At 42.2% G+C, this 20,102-nt stretch overlaps 1 protein-coding gene across 2 annotated transcripts in view; it reads left to right on the plus strand.

The window, feature by feature from the left end:
• Positions 1–20,102, plus strand: part of NRAP (nebulin related anchoring protein) — a 337,786-nt gene that overhangs the window by 226,518 nt on the left and 91,166 nt on the right. For both annotated transcript variants that reach the window (XM_069239330.1, XM_069239331.1), the window contains 4 exons: positions 1,643–1,747; positions 2,669–2,776; positions 5,104–5,217; positions 8,601–8,798. In XM_069239330.1, the coding sequence (XP_069095431.1) occupies positions 1,643–1,747; positions 2,669–2,776; positions 5,104–5,217; positions 8,601–8,798 (525 nt within the window). The remainder of the gene's footprint in view (positions 1–1,642; positions 1,748–2,668; positions 2,777–5,103; positions 5,218–8,600; positions 8,799–20,102) is intronic.

The raw sequence follows: 20,102 nt of genomic DNA on the forward strand, positions 1-20,102 counted from the left end.
GAAATTATCAGATTTGCTCCCCAGCCAGTATATAGCCAGTATATACGAGACAACAAACCAGTGCCTCAATGGCACTTGTGCATTATCTAATGTTTACCACAGTGGTAATGCAAACCGCATCCCTTGTCCATTGCTTAAGCATCTCTTCCTCACAGCTCTATTGCCCTGTTTTTATGGTCATTACCTAACCATGGTCACCAGTGTATCCACGGTGAGCAAAGTACGACCCTTTAACGTCGGTGTGTTTTACCCTTAGTTCAAATTGCTTGCATAATGTATAGGATGTTGACGCACTACTATTTGGTTTGTATTGCATTTGAGACTCACCAGCATTCTTTAGCAAGGGGTTGCTAAACAGGTGTAAATCGCAAGGTTTGAGCTTCTGCAAGTGAATACATTAAATTTGTTTTACTACTTCAGGTTGTGCCACCCTAAAGACATCTTCCATATATGCTTTTCCAACTCTGGCATAATTTAAGCATGACGTGATGCCTAGAAGTATGGTCTAAAATCCACATACACTGGTGAGGTGCACCCATTTTCTTAGCTCTATGACTAAGTAATCTACAAAGTGTGCGAATCCCACACATGCACTACTCCGCCCACATATTTTTAAATATGCTGTTACTTCCAGGAAATTAATAACGTTTACCACAAACCCCAGTTCTCTTTTCAGACTTTGGGCCATATTTATCACATATTTGCATTGCTCTTGCACCACGTAATGTAGTGTTACAAGAGCGGCACAAATCTTAAGGCAGTATTTATCAAGCCAGGCAAGGCCACCTTGCATTGCGTGGTCTTGCCTGGCTTGATAAATCTAGAGTAACGCAACACTTCACAAATCGCTGCATTGAGTTACTCTGCCCTGGGAAGGCATTCCATGGGTGGCGCATGGGTGTTTCCATGCATCCACCCATGGATTTTGGCGCATTCCCAGATTTGCCACCACTGGTAGACCTGGGACTGCGTCAAACACCTACGACTCCCCAGGTGAGGAGTAACGTGGAAAAATATCTTTATTTTTTCTTGCTTCCTTTTTCTATGTGTGCTGCATCCTGCAGCACACACAGAAAGGGTAATATGCCTCAAGGGATTGTTTGTGTGCAGGAAGGTGTTCTTTTCTGCACAGAAACAACCCTGCTTACAATGCAGGTACCCTTGCACCCTGGTGCAAGGGTGCCTGCATTGCTGCGAGACCAGGAATGCGCCCTACAATGTTAGGTACTGCCCTTTCCCTATCACTGGGTATGGCAAACGTTTCATGTTTAGGTGGAACTGTGGTTACCTATATATTGAGTATATTAACCAAACATCTCACCAACTTGCACTTATAGATCGCCCTTATGGTCTGACTCATATCTAACTTACACAGGCATACATTATAGTGTTTTTTGGTGCACATCTGTTTTTGTTCACCAAAAAGCTTTGCCTTTTGTCCCCACAGAACCTCTGGGATGTGCACTTGGTCCATGCTCGCCATGTAAATAATGGACGGCAGGAGGTAGTATTTGTCACTGAACCTTATGTCTAGGTGAGGAATCACTGGTTACTAGGAAGCATCCGAAAGGCAGCATGCAACACCCTTCCCGGTACACCTGCGTAGGACGCACTGCACTGAACTTTCTATCTCTCTTTACAGCGTATGTACAAGGAGCAAGGTGAGAGCCTCAAGCATCATTACACTCAAACTGCAGACCTGCCAGAGATTCAACAGGCAAAACTAAACGCTTCCAACATAAGCGAGGTAAGTTGTGTCAAGGGAACATTTTCCTCTCTTCACTCCAGGTCCACATTGAACCCTAAAAGTCTGGAAGCATCTTTCCAGAGTGTTGAATTAGGTTTCTGCACCTTCCACCCATGCTCAGGCTACCTGTGCCGTCTTCAGCACCACAAAGCACATTGCAGCCTCATCTAGTGCCCCCATCTCTCGGTGCCCATTCCTTCCCACCAGCCACCATTATAATGGGGCATCTCATGATAGTGTGATGCACAAACACATTAGGTGTGAGTGGTGAACTCTGATCTCTCTACTGTGTAGTGAATGAGTGGGACCTTTCTGTGAACTGAAGCTGTACTCTCACATCAGGTGCAGTATTGCAAATGTAGGGAAAGGAGTAGACAAAGAGAAGCACACACCCTACATAATCAAAGATACTTTAAAAAAGAAATTTGTTTGGAGAGGACAGTGATGCTGCTTATGAACCAAACTAATACTGGTAGCATGGAAACAAAACACTGGCAAGCAAAGGACATGTTGAAAAGGTAAGAGGGAGGCGAGTCAGTCAATGGAAGTGTTGAACAATTGAATGTAATTATGAATTGTTTAAGTACCCTAGTTTGGAAGGTTATTTTTAGGTAATACTACTGTAGGTCAAGCACATCAGTGTGCTTCTGTTCCAGTGTATAGCTTTCAAGTGTGTTAGGTTAAGCTCAGACAGATGATGGCCAGGTAGACGCTGACTGCAATCCCGTAGGTGCGCTTCAGGCTTGCACCTGATGATGATGATGTAGTATTGATCATGCTCTCAGCTGGGCTGCAGGAAGTATTTTGCCTTTCACCTCCTTCTGATGAAGATGTGTCCAGGCTTTAAAGTCACCTTGAATCTCTATGGGGAGGCTGCTGTGGTATAAGACAGTTTCAAGTCGTCTTTATATTTTGAAATAGATTTGCTACAAGGAATCCTGGACTAAGCTGAAAGATGGTGGCTACAAACTGAAGCTTGATGCCATACCATTCCAAGCAGCCAAGGCTTCTGGCGAGATTGTTAGTGACGTAAGTATGCTGCAACTGATGCTTGATAAGGGCCCGTCCTAGTCGTTCTCAGGTTGGAGCAGTTTGTGAAACTGACACAAGTGAACACAATGATGATTATGTGCCACACGCTGGATTACAACTACTTTTAGCTTGACAAAATATGAATTGAAGTGAAAACACCATTTGTACCCAATTTCAAATTTATTGCAGGACTCATAATAAGCATGGTTATGGCTGAAAGAAGTAATTAGAAGTCATTGAGGTTTCCATCAACACCTCCACAAAAGCTGTGATCTTTAGAGTAAATATACCATATACCACCCTACAGAATGTATACATTTAAAAACTACAAACAGATAGTACAAGCACCAATTACAAAAACTTTCCAAAGGTTATCATAGTTCAGTGCGGAAAAGTAAGGATGGCAGTGGGTGATTGATTCTCGGGTAGGAGGAGGTGAAGAGTATGTTAAAGAATTCCCCTTAAACACTCTGTTCAGAGCCTAAAAGGGTTTATTGCCTAAAGAAAAAATAAAGGTTGCTGAATCACAGTCAGTTGACCAGGTGTCTCCTGAAACCATGGTGGATACAAGCTTAATGAGAAAAGATAAGACCCAAATGTATACTATAACATTACTCAATTGTCTAGTAGTAGTCAAATAATACAAATTTCACAAAGAACACAAATAGGTGCTAGCTGAACTCATGAGAACGACCTTCAGTAGTAACAAAATGCAACCAGTTTTTGGCTGAACAAACTACTTCATTATGTTCTCACCTCCCAAAGCCAAAACTCAAAGTGCTTCTGCATCAGAGATAGGCACTTCCTGTGGACAATGTTAGTCTGAGCAAGAAAACATAGCTGAAGCATATTACACTTACTAGAAAACATGGCAAGTGCAATTTAAGATTTTATACAGCTACCTCAGAAGCGTACCTTTCCTTTTTTAACAACACTTGTACATTTCAAACATAACATTTTGAAATTGTAGATTTTATAATTGTTACTCTTTTCTCCTCACACTTTGTTTTCACTTTGTTTATATTACTTGCTATTCCCTGATCTGTCTTACTCCAAAAAGTGCAAGTTAAAATGCCTTCGTGGATGCAGCAATTACGCTATGTTTTGTGCAAAATATGTTTGTTTAAGGTGCCCTTTAAAAAAATACCACTTTCTGTTAGCGGCTGGTCCCTAAATGTCCCAGAGCTCAATCGTAAAATGCAAAACGTCGCTAAAGATCGCCACAAGACAAGATTGAGATGCGATATATAAGGGTTTACTTTTAACTAATAAGAAAAGTTCATTTTTTCTTTGTGTTTTTTACATCAAAACATAATGCACCCAGATCTGCTCGGCTTCCTGATACACGTGTCACTTTTTTAAATTTCGGTGTTCTGGAGACTTTACCTGGTTGCCCACTCCCAAAATAAATAACACAACGTGTTCAAATTGCAGTAAATTCCTTTTGTGATTTGTTAATAGATAAACAATTCAGCATGCAGTAAAATAATTATCGCCGCACGTTAGTTGACCAAAGGTAGCAATGTGTTGCTGATGGTGTGGTGACGGGACTACCAGGCAAAAGAAACAGAAGTAGGAAAATAGTTGGGTAAAGGAAAATTAAAATTATCAAAGCTGATTGCTGTTTTGGGGTTCTGTCTTCATTGAGCATGGCATTTCCAGTGAAGGTTAAATCGATTAAATTTACGGCTGCAGGAGAAGATCAGACTGCCAAAATGCTCCTAAAAAATCCAAATGAACCAGACAGTGTTTTTATAGGTAGTTTTCTTCATAGCATTTTAAGATATGAATATGTTATTACTCCACCAGCAGTTCTTGAATATTTAAGGAGAATTGCTTGTTAAAGGGAGAGGGGCACCAGCGATAATATATGAGCCCTTCCAAACTCGTTTTTGCCTCTTTCGTTGATAATTTCAATGTATCTCTTAGTTCTACAGTCCTCACCTAGAACGTAATCATCTCTTCCTGATACTTTCTTTCTTGATAGTACCTCAAGTGGGTGTCATAGTTCTGTTCCCCCCACATACATCAAAGTTGTGTTCCAGCACTTAGCCCTACCGGCATATTGTGCCCCTCCAATCAGAATCCCACACGCTCGCCAATTAGATGTCAGTTGCTAGGTGAGGGATGAGTGTGATGTCCCATGCATCCAAGCATACTCTTCCAGAACAGGAGAACTGTTTAACATGTGCCCAATGGACCTTGTCTGTGTTACACAGTAATGTATTGCAGAGTTAATGTAGGAGATGATTTTGCAAAGTTTTCCGGATCTTGGTAACTAGGGTACACTGACATCCATATTGATTCAACATTTTTCCTTATAGTTTAAGTACAAAGAAGCATTTGAGAAAATGAAAGGGCAAGCTTCATCTGCACGTGGCCTGGAAGGTGACATCAACATAGCCCATTCGGTACACGCAGCTTCCTTGCAGAGCAACGTAAGTGACCTGAAGTTGAATTGTGTAAGTGTTGGTGGTGCCACCAATGTACATACTGCTTGATACATCAGTGATCGACAACCAGTCATTTTCCAGTTGTATGCCCGTAGGCCTTCTTCTGCATTTTAATTATTAATTGATTTAAGTGTTACTAAATATTAATCAATACTAGGAAGTGGACGATGAATACATGATAATCATAAATCCTTTTATTAAGGTTGAGTCACTACAAACGATCGAAATTAATTTCAGACAAAAGGTCATCATTCTAATTACTGATTTTCCATGGATAATTCCTTTTGAGAGGCCATTTCATTCAATTTACCTTGATAATCGTAACTGTGGAATTGTGTCTATCCCATTAGTTTGGCAAAAGTCTACGAGTCAAATTCGTTATGCAGTATGCTCGCTATTCTTTAAAGTGCCCTGTAAGCAGTAATCAGTTTCAAAAGAGAATACCTTTAGTTTTTTTTTCAGTCACCAGTTAACGTTGATTTATAACGCCCAGTGAGTACATTGTTATGTATTTGTGGAAGGAGTATATTGACATTTTCCCTGATTGACTATAACGTTGTCACGGGATCTTGCAATTATGGTTAATGTTATTGGCTCATTTTATCGGCGTTTTCCACTCTTAATGTTGAGCATATATTCCACAGAGATTTTTCTGGCTTTCATAGTATTTAAAGGCAATTTTTTTTTCTTTTCATTACATTATTTTCCAGATGAAGACCATTTTGAGCTGCATCCAGTTTACCCTTTACATCTTTGTTCTTTTGTAAAAGAGTTTGTCAGTGATTTCCAACATATGGGTGTTTATGGACCTCTGCAAGGGCCAACCAGCAGTTATCTTTTCCTTCCTGTATAGCTTTTCTCTAACTAGTTGTATTCTTCATTTTATGTGATGTTTGTCTAATGTATATTTTGTTATATCGAAAAATTACATTTGTATTACATGAATGCTATTGCAATGTATCATCTCTTTTTTTCCAGCAAGTGCCTTGATATTGAAACTAACTAAATTTTGGTGTAGTGGAAACGCTACATAATTTGAGTACACAGTTCTACGATTGTCAAGTCACCAGTTTGGTATTAGATTGTTTAACGATTTTTTTCCTGCTTTGCCTTTAAGAGATGTGAAATGCAACATTCTTGAATATTCTCAAAGTTTTATGAATGCACTGCTTTTGGAGCATGCATATATCTGGTATTCCTGTTGAGCAAATGTGTCCAAAAGGCAGTGGAGTGCTTCACAGAGTCAACAGCAAGCATAAGGTCGGTGAGTGATAGGAGAGGTAGCTGTTTATGGGCTGTTAATGCATTTTGATATAGAGTTCTTTATAAAGGAGAGTCTTCAACTCTTTCCTAAATTGGAACAGCATTGGAGCAGCCCTGATAGATACCAAGATGGGGTTCCAGATCCTGGGTGCAAGATTGAAAAGGCCTGCTTTGTTGATGATGAGCATTTGTACAAGATAAGCAGGATGATCGTTTTGTAAATGGTACACCTCGATGTGAGGATGCTGTGGGCCAGCAAGGGTAGCAATGGAGTCCCATGAGGATGGAGGTGGATGGTGTGATCATATCCCTTGAGGCACTAGATGAGAAGTGCTGCAGCATGTATGGTGCCCTTAAAAGATGTCAGTCTGGAGTCTGAGAGGCCATGGAGCAGGGTGTTACCACCATCCAGATGCGAGAGTATGAGTGTTTAAACTGCAGTCCTGAAATTGCTTTTCAGAAGAAATTTTTCACTTTCTTTAAAAGAGAGAGCTGGTACCAGGTTGTCTTAATTTTTTGTAGCGTTGTGTTCCTTGAGTGTGAGTTCGGTGTCCAAGATGAATCCAGCTGACAGGGCATTCAGCAATGTTAGAGTTCAAAGCCATCAAAGTTCATGCCATTGAGCCAGGTTTGCACTTTTTCTTGGTTGTTGTTCTTGATGAATAGCAGGAATTCTATCTTGATTGGGTTGTGCTTAAGGAAGGGAGCTGGATATCCAGGTGTGGATGATGTGCAGGCAGTGTTTGAGACATTTCATGTCTGTAGAAGAGGAGACATTTAGGTGGACCTGTGTGTGATCATCATATTGGTGAATTTTAATGCTGTTATCTTTTGATAAAGTACCAAGCAGCTCAAGGTAGATGTAGAAATTGACATGGAACAGTATAGATACCTGAGGAAGTCTACAGGCGACAGAGAACTTTTGGAAGTGCCCATTTGAGCAAACTTCTGTCTGTTTAAAAGGTAGAAGAAGAACCAGTGAATATGAATTCTAGTACTGCTAATCAGTTTGATCAGTCGTTCTGCACATTTCTACATAATTGATCTACATACAAATGCTGTCACTCCAGTTTCATCTGAGACACTGGTAATGGAAGGGGCATGGGTGTAGGGGTTGAGAGCAGTTGCCTGAGTCAAGAGAATTTGCTTGCCAGTTGTTTTAACCTCCCTGGTTGATCAATGTCTTGATCATTAGAGCTCCAGCTTAGTTGAGATCTCTTGATAGTGTTAACGTGTTGATTTAATGTTGTACTTTTTGCTCCCAAAGGTTCATCTCAAAGTGCTGAGATGCAGAGGGAAGTGAGTGGAAAGGAGCGAACAATTTGGAGAGAAAGAGAAAATAGCCTTCTGAAGGAAGTGTCCTTCCCCAAAATGCTAATATCTAAAGGGATAGAGTGGTACCACATTGTTTGTGTATGATCTTAAGCATTTGGTTGTCTTTTAAGTAGGGAACGAGGAAGCAGGAGATGTAAAGGGGGTAATCAGGAGAGGGTGGGAAAAAAGCAGGAGAAGAAAGGAGGTATATATTGTGGTGAGTCTTAATAGTAATGAAAACCAGAGCCACAGGATCTTGAACGAGGCTGTCTGTCTAACTGGTCTGGTGAGGCTGGTGTCCTCTGCAAAACAAGGGCATGCATCCTGGAAGCACATAGAGTCTGTATTGTTCTATAACTTAGAATATGGGCCTTATGCATCGCAAGCTGCTGGTACAAAGGTGAGAGATATTCTAGCCGTACAGTACATCATTATGCAAAACACTTGACACTATTGGCATAACAAGTCAGGTAAGGTTTGGCGGTTTGGGTAGATAGGGTACTGAAAGTGATACAGTAATTTTCAGGTTGTACAATTTGAAATGCCACTTAATTCGTGTACGCATAGAAGGCAATGACAGGAGTGTATGAGTGCGTTGTTCAGATTTTTGACTTAACTACAGGGAGCTGTGTTATAATTTCAAGAACTTTATGCAAGATTATGTATTTCATATGCACTGTGAGCAGAAGTGCTTCAGATTGCAAATGTAATTATAGCTCCTAGGCAGTTTTTTTCTTTTTCCATAACCTATTGTGGCTGACAAACTATAATTACTTTGCCTTTTTACCCAGGTGAACTACAAGAAAGGATCAGAGGAGACAAGGAACCAGTTCCACCTGCCACTCGATATGGTAAACCTGGTGCATGCCAAGAATGCCCAATCGTTAGCTAGTGACCTGGACTACAAGCACCTGCTGCACCACTACACTTCTCTTTCCGACGACATGAGGCTACAGTGTGCAAAGAAAGCCTATGAGCTACAGAGTGAGGTGAGCTCTGAGATCAAATCCATTATAGGAATGCAGATGGGTGTAATTCTAAGTCCTTGTGTGCAGTCACGATATCAGTCTATTACCAAATGTCCCATTTCTAAAAGCATTGATATAGGATGATGCCTGGAGGGACCCCTTAATTCTAATTTGAGTACATTCTTTTGAAGATGATAACCAGAGCATTCCTTTTGTATTTTTTTACCAAGTAACCAAAATAAAAATGTTTTTTATTTTTTTTTATGAGTGAACCAATTGTAGATTTATACAGGCACGGGAGTTTCTGAGGTGCGCCTGTTTGATCTGATGATAATCCTTACTCTGTAATCAATTACTCTCAATTACATTTGCAAATCAAAGAGGCTTAAGAGAAACATGACTAATTAGTTTTTTAGTCTGGCGATTATTATTACTATGATAACTTACAAGGCAATCTTCATTACACCAAATCTGTCTCTTCCGTGCCACCATCCTAACAATGTGAAAGTGTGACATTCCTAAACAGGCATTTGTGCTAACCCTATATTTGTAACTGAAAATATAGTAGCCACTGTCTTTACCCGTGTAACTGTATTTCAGTGTTTAAAGACAGACACCACAACATTTGGAAAACAAATCTAAGATTGTGGGTGGGAGGAAAAGGGCTCCTTTTAAAGATTACTTGTAAGTAGTCAGAGCATTGCAGCTTCGTCCCTTTACCTAGTAAGCGCCCTAACTGTCTGAAGATTTAAAAAGTAGTACCAAATCACAGATGGTTACAGACCATGGACAACCTCAGCACATGTGGGAACAAAAATACCAAAGCACATTCCAGTAAAGGGGAAATCATTTATGGCAGTAGAAGAACCTCTCCTGTGACCCATTGTAGTGGTTTCCTGGCACTTCCATAAACAGGGAAATGACGCTTACAAAGAGATGATAAGTATATAAGGCACCAGAAAGGTCAAACCAGAAAATATAGGAATAAAAAGTAAATCAGAGAATGCCATTTTTCACACCATCCAACCTCCACACAAGATAAGCTATTCATAACTCCATTTGGCAGGAAAAACATGATTTCTGCCCAGAAAAACCTGGGAGCCAAACATTTATTACACCTTTGAGACAACCCAAAAAATGTGTAGAGGAGACCGACTGGCAGGCAAACATGAACATTGACTGTATGTGACCTTCTTGTCATGCCAACAAGCAATGTATAGTGTATATTAAATGTAAGAAAATGGGTTATTAGTTGAAGAAGATGTGAGTAATAAGACCCCAAATCCTCTAAGGTCCAACGCACAGTTTCAATAAGTTAAACCTGGGCCCAACTATAGGTAGCTATGGCACAGAGTATATACACCTATTTATGAAAATGTAATAAGTATTTAGCAACCCTACAGGAGTCAAAAAGTCAGAACATAACACAGTATAGACCCTACAACCAATTTCTAAAAATTAAGAACATATAATCAGAAAAATGACACCCAAAGAACTAAAATCCAATAAGAGCAACTGGAAATGCGAATTTTTAAACTTTAGGGCAAAAGGTGGTTAAACAAAAGTAACACAGCAATCAGAAAGCCCTGCTTGTGGTTGGCCAAGACTTAGTTGCAATTTGAGGCCAACTGCAATGGAGCAAAGGTGAGATAAACCAATTGGGTCATCCCGGGCAAAGTTTTCAACTTCAGAATTAGAGCCTCATAGCAAGTGTGTTGATCTTCAGACAGCCACACTCATGGTGGCGGGGGGACTGCCACAGTACAGGCAATCCCACTGCCTCATTACAACCTGGCGGGTGGGACCGCCTAAAGACCACTGCCAGGAACATTGTTCCCAGTGGGCTGACAGCAGTCTGAGTTATGTTCAGCCACTGTGTCACTGAACTCAGTGCCCCTGTGCTGATCACAACTCATCTTTCCGCCAGCCTCTCCATGGCAGTCACCCCACCATGGAAAGGCAGGCGGACAGCCAGTGCTGGGGCAACAGGGGGGCCCCTGCACTGCCTGTGCCCAGGGCCCCCCTGCCCAGCACCATTGAAATATGCACCGTCTACTTTGCAGACAGTGCACATTCCGATGGTGCTATTGTGCTACGGTATTGGCTTTGGCTTCCTTAAGGGAGCCGAGACCAATACCGTAGCACTGTTCCCACCGGGCTGACATCATTTTACAATGTTCCTACCAGTCAGCCTGGTGGGCACATTGTAATACAAAAGGGGGAACGCTACCGGCATGGTGGTGGCGACCTTCCAGTGGCATTGACGGTCCCGTGGCGGGACCGCCAATATCATAATCAGGCCCTTAGTCTTATTTTATGGAAGACGTAACACTCCAGCTGGGCAAGGCTGAAGGCTTTATCCAACGATGTCCCTTCAGGTCCTAATAGCCAACGGACGAGTTCCCGCTGAACCTGTTGAAAAGGTCAGAGTGGATAAAATCTAATTTAGTGGATGCTGAAATCTTCTCATCGGGCATAAACCTTTTGCGCCTTTAACCTTTAAACTCAGGGGCATATTTAAGAGTCCCTAGCGCCACCTTAGCGCCGCCACAGTGTCATTATTTGTACAGTAAAGTGGCATTTTCCCCTAGCCATATTTACAAAGTGGTGCGATGCATGCGCCAGGCATAATGTATGGAAGTTAGTTAGTGGGGCCAAAAAAATGTTTGAAGGAAATCTAAAAGATTTCCTTGCACCATTTTGTTTGCCACTTTTAACACCTGCTCAAAGCAGGCGTTAGAAGGGGGCATACCAGTATTTAAAATGGGCCCTATGTACTCTGCAGGAGCAGTGCCACAATGTTGGCGCTACTCCTGAAGAGTACAGCAATGGCATAAAAAAAAAATTACGCTATTGTCCCCTACCCTGCGCCATGGTGTACCGAATTTTAAACAAGACACACACATTATGGCAGTAGGGGGCGCTAAGGGGTGCAAGGAAAGAGGTGCTGCACTGGGTGCAGTGCCACTTTCCTTAAATCTGCCCCTCAGTCTCTGTTTTGGAGTTCAAAATCTTCTAGTGGGACAAGTATAAAGCTGTACCTGACAAAGTTCTTCTGAAATCAGACACCTTCACCTCAGGGTCTTGCTGAAGCTCTGGAGATTTTGGAAGTCCAGAAATTTTCCTATCCCCAAATTGTCAGACTTTCTTTCCAACTGACCCTTGGAGTCCACTTTTTAGTCCTGGGTACACGTGGGAGCAGGTGCAGCCCTTCAAGTCTCCGTACATGTTACGGACAGCAGGTTTAGTTCTCTTTGGTTTCTCTGCAGGTTCAGAAAGTATTCTAAGGAGCTGAGTGTGAGGTTCACAGGCCAGTGGGTGGAGGGTCACTACTGGACACTCCCCGATGAATCGACAAATGTTCCCAAGGGCAGACCTTAACACTTTTACAACACATCTTATTTGTCTGCAAAATATCCCACAGTTTTCTCTGCTTAGTAAAATCTTACATGGCAGAACCTTTCTCCTCTGGGTGAACTTGTGACACACCTAGAGGTATGTTTAAGGTAGTGTGGGAATATGCAAACATTAATTTCTTACATGTTCTACTTTAAAGTACCCGGCACCCTAACTTTTGGGCTATAGGACCTACCTGGGGGTGACTTACTTTATATTTCAAAAAGTTGTTCCCTTCCATGAACAGGTTTATTTAGACAGGTCTGCCTGCAGGTTTAAAGCTGCAGGAGACAGGCTGCCCATGTAAGGCTGAAACCATGGTTTCCTTATCAGTCTAGTGAGCTGCACAGTAAGTCCACAGGTAACATTTAACTTTGTTCACCATTGGTACATTTTTGTACTCCTTACTAGAAAGAAGTCAAATATGTCAGTTGTGGAATAGCAAATCTTACTATGTTTTAGAGTTCAGAGCACATACACTTGGGACTGGCCAGCAGGACCCCGGTTCATACAATGTGCAAATGGGAAAGTACTGAAAAATGTGTAATCAACTAGAAACCTATCTGCTGAGGAATTCAACAGAACCCTTTCAGCAAAATATGGACTTCCCCTCAAGGCCCAACTCCTGACATCTTGCAACAATGCACATCAGACACAAAGCATTCAAGAGCCATTTGACAGCAAGCACTTCTGATACCAGAGCACAGGAAAAAAAATCAAACAGAAGAATCACTGTCAACTGTGCAAAGACAGAGAGTTGAAATGAGGGACCACTGTACCAGAAAAGTTCAATCAACGTCAGAATAAGTTGGTCATAGATATGCATGCCTTTGACATATTTTCCTTACATGTCTGAAGAGTGCCCTTCCACTGAATCCTTAATCTGTCTGCTATTGTTTCCATCCTCTATTATTTCTAAATGACACAATTTATGTGGCTGATGAATTCTAGAATCACCATATATCATCTAACACAATTCCAACTTATTCAGAATACAGGAGCCCAACTGGTTTTTAGCTTGCATCCCAGGGAGCATATAATCTTATCCCGCAGAATAATGTATCAGCTTCCAGTAAACACCTCACTTGGCCCAGGACTGCAGGGCCCGACACACCTCGGGGCAGGAGCCGCTAGCCCGCATTTTCATGGAGCCAGCTGGCGCATAAAGATGACATAATTTCCCAGTTGCGTGACACACTCTCTCGACTACACGGAACGTGTGTGGGTCGTGCCCGAGCAAAGCCTGGGCCAAGGGCGGGCCAGTCTATGACCGGCCAGCAAAGGCTGGGCTGGGCCACCCCCCTTTTTCTCACCTTATGGTGGACACCTTTCATCAAGGCTGCGATAAAGGTCTATTATTCTAAGACAGCAGCTTGGTAGGACTTTTTTGCTGTTTTCTGTTTAGAATAACTTTGCTAAGCATGGGGAATTGGAAAATATAGGGAAGCGATGGCTCGAAGACTATGCCTACTGTAATATCTAATACCCCTTCCATTACAAAAAATGTGTCATCAGTAATGGGGGCTCCTAATATGGAAATTGGGTGGGTGGAGGAAAAAAATGGATGCAGCAAGATGTCAGTTTTTGCCATTAGTAGCTGCCCCCCAGTTAGGAGCACAAACAGTTTGTGACAGTGTCTCTTTTTTGGATAGCAACCCACTGATAGATAGGCCCCCTAAGAAGGTTATACACTTGGTCAGTGGTAGAAAGTCGGATAATTAAGACACTACTGATAATCAGGAGTTGAGGAGTGAATCCCTCCCAGTCAGCAGGGTAACCCACACCAGGAGAGTATTCCTAATATTGATCTGCCAATAATTGATAAAGATTTTGCTTCCTATCTGGACTTACCTCTGACAATAAAAAGTAGGCGCAGTAAGCAGATTCAAACTAGAAGGAAACCCCAATCAACGCTGGTAGGTGGGCTTAGTAAATCTCCGTCAGCAATGGAATGGAATGTCTAGAGGAATTTGTCTCTTCTGGTATAGTAGCGCAACTGGAGGCTCTGATAAAAGCACACAATGAGGATCTATTTAAAAGACTAGACTCACTGTTGAGCTCTTTGAAGGAGGACCTCTCAGATGAAAATGAACGGGGATAGAAAGAAATTGCGGCTTCCTATGGTCAGTCGCTTCAGACTTCACAGGAAAGGCTCCAAGGAAAGACAACCAGCTGGTCATCGGCCCACATGTAACATCTATACTGACTGCTATGAATTCACCTCTTCTCCCCGGACTGACCCAGAGTCTGACGGTGGCAGCATCTTATCCCACCCTTGTAGGTCGCAACATTAATAAGGATAATATTGGGGTACCAACTACAGTCCCCGAAGGAGGAGAAGCGGGCCAGGAAGGGGAAGGGGAGATAACCAACTGGTCTAACATCAATACAATATCTAACTCTCCTCAGCTGCAACATCTACGTCTATCCACCTGAATCAACACATAATGTCATCATTTTGGACTACATTCCAAAATTAAAAATGGGTAAGGAGGAAACAGAGGAAGATTTGAAAGTATAAAACTATGTACTGGCTAAAAACAAGTGCTCACTGGGTCAGTGATCCATGAAGCAAGATACTAACTGTAAGAAGTGTAGCGGGATTGGTTACAGTCTTAAAACTGTGTGTTGTTGTAAACTTTAGAACCCCATTAGTGGTGAAGAATTTGCTCTTAGTATTAAGGCACCTATGAAGTTGACCCAATTTAATCAGAGCATTACCAGTAGGCTATTTTAATAGACCCACACGGTTTGTGCCTAAAGAATCACAGGTAAATACAGAAGAACCAGCAAATTGGGTGTTTGGTATTGACCTTGCTTTTAACCTCAGTAATCGTTTCTTTGTTTGAAGTAACTTGGAAGAAAATGATTGACGCCCATTAGTTCATAGACAATCTTCACCGTCTTGACTGGTTGATAGTCATTCTACACCTATCCCTATGCAGACAGAGGTTGAGCCCACCATAAATCAAGTAGGATTGGATGGTCATCCAGGAATCTCAGTCCGAAAGGGGGATTGTCTCCATGTCCAAACTAATTGATATCAAATCGGAAATGTGATATTCTGAAATACTGCTGGGATTTGGTGAAAATTAGGAGACAAGGACTGGTTGGCCTTTGTCTCGGATTTTGAGCTAATTTGCCTACAAGAGACTTGGGCAGTTGAGGACTTCTAGCGAATGGGTTTCTTTCATACTGCAATCCTTATGTCCTCGCTGCCCCAGGGAGGGCGAGGGGTGGATTGACCATGTTGATATCTGTTAATTGTAATATGATAAAGGTAAAATTACTAGGCTGCTAACCTTGGTACCAATTGCTATAATTAACTTAGTTTGTGGCAATCTTGAGGTGTTGGTTGTGAACTTTTTCCATAAGATATTTGATCACTGAAATACCAAGGTTGCAGCTATGTTGAATGAGGCTATTGAAAAAGCAGTCAGTTGTAGCCCCCAGCTGTGCATTTTTTTGCTAGGTGATTTTAATTGTCCCACTTGCCAGTTTAACGACCAGGGAGTTTGTGGTGTAGAAAATAAGGATTGCCAAGTCTTATCACATTTTAAACACTCTGATTATGGGGATGCTCTGAACAATATCTCGATTATAAACAAATTAATTTCTTTAACAGATTACGTGATAATTCTACCAAGGCTATATCCAGCCTTTATAGGAGGCAATAACATTTTTAGCCTTGTAGATTTTATGTTAATTTATAGGGATTTTAATTGTTTAGTAACCGATTTCAAGTTAATTTCCCACCCCACTAGTGATCATATCCCTCTAGTAGCTCATTTAAAACTGGATTTTGTTAAAGCTGATGTTAAGCCACTAATCATACCCATTTTACTTGAGAGAAATAAAGGCCTTAGAATTACATGGGAGCGGGTCAAGTCGAACATCGTTGAAGAAAGATTTGTCACCAAAAACTTTGAGCAGTTCATGTCGGATATAGGCTCGCCAGAGAGTTTAGATAAGGATTTTGATGATATATGCAAAGCAGTATCCCAGGCCTTTACAACGACATATTCTGCACCTAGTCCCCCTATTTACGTGTGTTTAATAGCACCTATTCTAACGCACATAAGCAATTGAAAATGGCCCATAAGACTACCCCAAAAAACAAGGAGATGATTGCTGGCCATGTAAGCTTTATAAGGACACAAATATTGGCAGAAAGGCTGAGCTTAGAAGTGAAGCTTGCAAAAATGGGAACTTTGAAAAATATATATAATCATTTTAAGGAACAAATGTGTATCCAGTGACAATTGATGGTGTCATTGTTGAATAGGAATGATTGAATTTATCCCCCTTTTGCACCTTTTTAGGTTTTGCCTGCACAGCGCTTGCACTGTGCTTGTGAAATCTATTGCATTAAATATATTAACGGGGGCTTACATCCCCACCTTTGCTTTTCATTGTTTCCTGTGCTTGCCACTTACTTGTTTCTATTGACTGTAGCATACTATTTTCTAATGTTCATAGTGTGTTCCTCTTATCTGCGTACTGACACCAAAATATTGTTTTCATCCACGTTTTTGGAACTTTTTTATGTTTTGGCTGCTGTGCTTGTTTTGTTTATCTTCCACTCTTTATGTAATTTCCTTGTGGCTGTCTTGTTGCCGACAAAGGTCAGTTTTCTAGTGTGCTTTCTCTCCATTGAGTGGCCCATTCTCTAGTTTCTGTAACTTTCATGTATTAATGCATGAGGGTTGGAACGCATTGTTCTCCAAGCATCGGTTTCAGCCCTGAGCCCTGCCCTTTGCGGAGACCAGATAACAAAGTAAGAAATTTTATAAAGGAAGCAAAGGGCTGTGTGAAATATGTTCCACACTCGGACTAAAGATATCTGTGAGCCTTGTGTTTAGAGACCACGTGAGCGCCAGCACTCTCATGTGAGGCCTTCCACATTTTCTTAGCTGCCAAGACTGATATCTAAGTATGAATAAAATTTTACTGTTTGGAAAATATGAATACATTATATGCATAAACGTGAATTGCATACATGTAATTTGTTCACCCCTAAATTGAATATGTTTTATGTAGTATGTTTCTTACTGAGCATTCTAATCACTATAAATGTCATGTGTTACTTTCACCAAGTTTAATGTCACTCAGTTGTTCTTCATTGGCATCATGGAGGGCTGAGCCAGACTTAACAGAATGCATGAACAGAAGGTCACTGCTTATGGTTAATGTGATGTGTAGTTGGCAGGATCCAACACAGAGTGCAGTCTGAGTCACTTTTGTGGAGGTGTGTGGTCAGGGTTAAGTATATGTTGGTGATTTGTGTGGTTTAGTTGTGGGTGAGGACTAAGGCTGTAATAACTTGCTTGAATGTTTCATCAGTTGTTTTAGGTGATTACTGCCTGGCAAATGTTTACGTATGATAAGCAGCAGATGGCAGAGAGGGTTGATGGATGACCTAACAATAAGGTAGTTTCATATTCAGGATATCTGCCCTGTGACTTTCAGTACAGTGTCACTCACACATTTATCAGCCTTTATTCATGCACCACTCACCCTGCACAGAGAGCACTCACACCATTCTCCCTGCACTCATACAGTGCTCCCACACCTCTTAACTTATTATTAATCCCATAGGGGAAACCTAATACATTTACCAATGGGTGTTTTGCTTGCTGTTGATAGCCCAGGGACTGGGGTGGGTGGAGTAATATGGGCATTACCCTCTGTTAGAAATGGGTTCTGATTTTGGCAATCAGGTTACCCCTTGTCTAAGCAAGGACCCTCACTCTAGTCAGGGCAAAAGAGAAACACACCTGGTTAACCCCCGCTCACCCCCTTGGTAGCTTGGCACAAGCAGATAGGCTTAACTCCAAAGCAATATGTAAAGTATTTGTACCAACACACACAGTAATACAGTGAACCAACACAAAATGACACAACACAGGTTTAGAAAACAATACCAAATATGATAAAAATCCACACTACACAGTTAAAAATATGAATTTAGCACCTAAAAGCACAAAAAAGTGACTAGAGGCACAAATGCAGAAAGTTGGTATTAAGCAGCATTGTGACAGAGTCGTTTCTTACAATGCGACACCACTGGCGCCGTTTATGGAATCGTTCGACCCCCAGGTATTGTACCTCCGCAAACGGGTAGAAAACAGGCCAGTGCACAGAGTCGGGGAGAGCGACGTCACTGGATCCGATTCAACGTTGGTTCCGGTGCTACTGGACAGAAGGGCAGCGATGTCAGGTCCTTACTGCAGAGCAGTGCAGTTGAAGCGGTGTCGGTTGCAAAATTGATCTCTTGGTTCCGGCAGGCACAAAGTTCAGCAAAGTCACAATGCTGTGGGGCACCCTCACGGGTCGCAATGACGTCACAGGGCCGCAGGCAGTGCAATGGCATCGGATGTCACAGACATCGGACTTACAAAACTCCGAAATCAGCAAAGTCGGGCGGGATCAGTGGCTGCAGCGAAGCAAAGCCTACAGGGTTGTCGGGGTCGTCGTACTTCTGTGAGGTCCACGGCCTCGGGGCAGGCGACGTTGCGGTTCCGGGCAGTGTCGTCCTTTACAAAGTTGCATGGCGTCATCTGCCATCGTTAGATAGGTTTTTCTCCAGAAAATAACTTTCAGGGGCCCAGGAATTGGTATGGCACCCGCTGGCAAGCTAGAGTCCACAGCAGGGAGACTCAGAACTGGGTGGTGAAGCCTTTGCTGTCCCTGAGGCTTCAAAACAGGAGGCAAGCTCTACTCCAAGCCCTTGGAGATACCTCTCAAGCAGGAATGCAAAACAAAGTCGAAGCTCTCTGTCCCCCTGCACAGGCAGAAGCAGCAACTGCAGGATAACCCAACACAGCACAGTCACAGGCCAGGGCAGCACTTCTCCACAGCTGTTCAGCTTTTTTCCAGGCAGAGGTTCCTCTTGAATCCTTGAAGTAATCCCATTTGCTTGGGTTTTGGGTTCAATACTTATACCCCTTTCTGCCTTTGAAGTTGGCAAACGTCAAAGCAAAGTCTCAAGTGTTTGTAAGATCTTTCCTTGTCCAGGCCAGGCACCAGCCACACACCAGGGAGTTGGAGACTGCATTGTGTGAGGGCAGGCAGAATCCTTTCAGGTGTGAGTGACCACTCCTCCATCCCCTCCTAGCACTGATGGCTCATCAGGATAAGCAGGCCACACCCAGCCCCCTTTGTTTCACTGTCTAGAGGAGATTCACAAACAGCCAAACTGTCAGTCTGACCCAGACAGGCAATCCACAAACAGGCAGAGTCACAGAATGATTTAAGTAAGAAAATGCCCACTTTCTAAAAGTGGCATTTTCAAACTAACAATCTAAAAAAACACCTTCACCAAAAGATGTATTTTTAAATCATGAGTTCAGAGACCCCAAACTCCATATTTCTATGTGCTCCCAAAAGGGAATCTGTATTTTAAAGTTATTTAATGGCAGCCCCCATGTTAACCTAGGAGAGAGATAGGCCTTGCTACAGTGAAAACCGAATTTGGCAGTATTTCACTGTTAGGACATGTAAAACACACCAATATATGTCCCACCTTTAACATACACTGCACCCTGGTCTTGGGGCTGACCTATGGCCTACCTTAGGGGTGCCTTACATGTATAAAAAGGGAAGGTTTGTGCCAGGTCGAATTGGCAGTTTAAAACTGCACACACAGACACTGCAGTGGCAGGTCTGAGCCATGTTTACAGGGCTACTCATGTGGGTGGCACAATCAGTGCTGCAGGCCCACTAGTAGCATTTGATTTACAGACCCTGGGCACCTTCAGTGCACTTTACTGAGGACTTACTCGTGAATCAAATATGCCAATCATGGAATACCCAATCACCAATACAATTACACAGAGAGCATATGCATGTTAGCACTGGTTAGCAGTGGTAAAGTGCCCAGAGTCTTAAAGCCAACAACATAGGTCAGAAAAATTAGGAGGAAGGAGG

This window comes from Pleurodeles waltl, chromosome 6 (genome assembly GCF_031143425.1).
Source record: "Pleurodeles waltl isolate 20211129_DDA chromosome 6, aPleWal1.hap1.20221129, whole genome shotgun sequence".
Classification (NCBI taxonomy): domain Eukaryota; kingdom Metazoa; phylum Chordata; class Amphibia; order Caudata; family Salamandridae; genus Pleurodeles; species Pleurodeles waltl.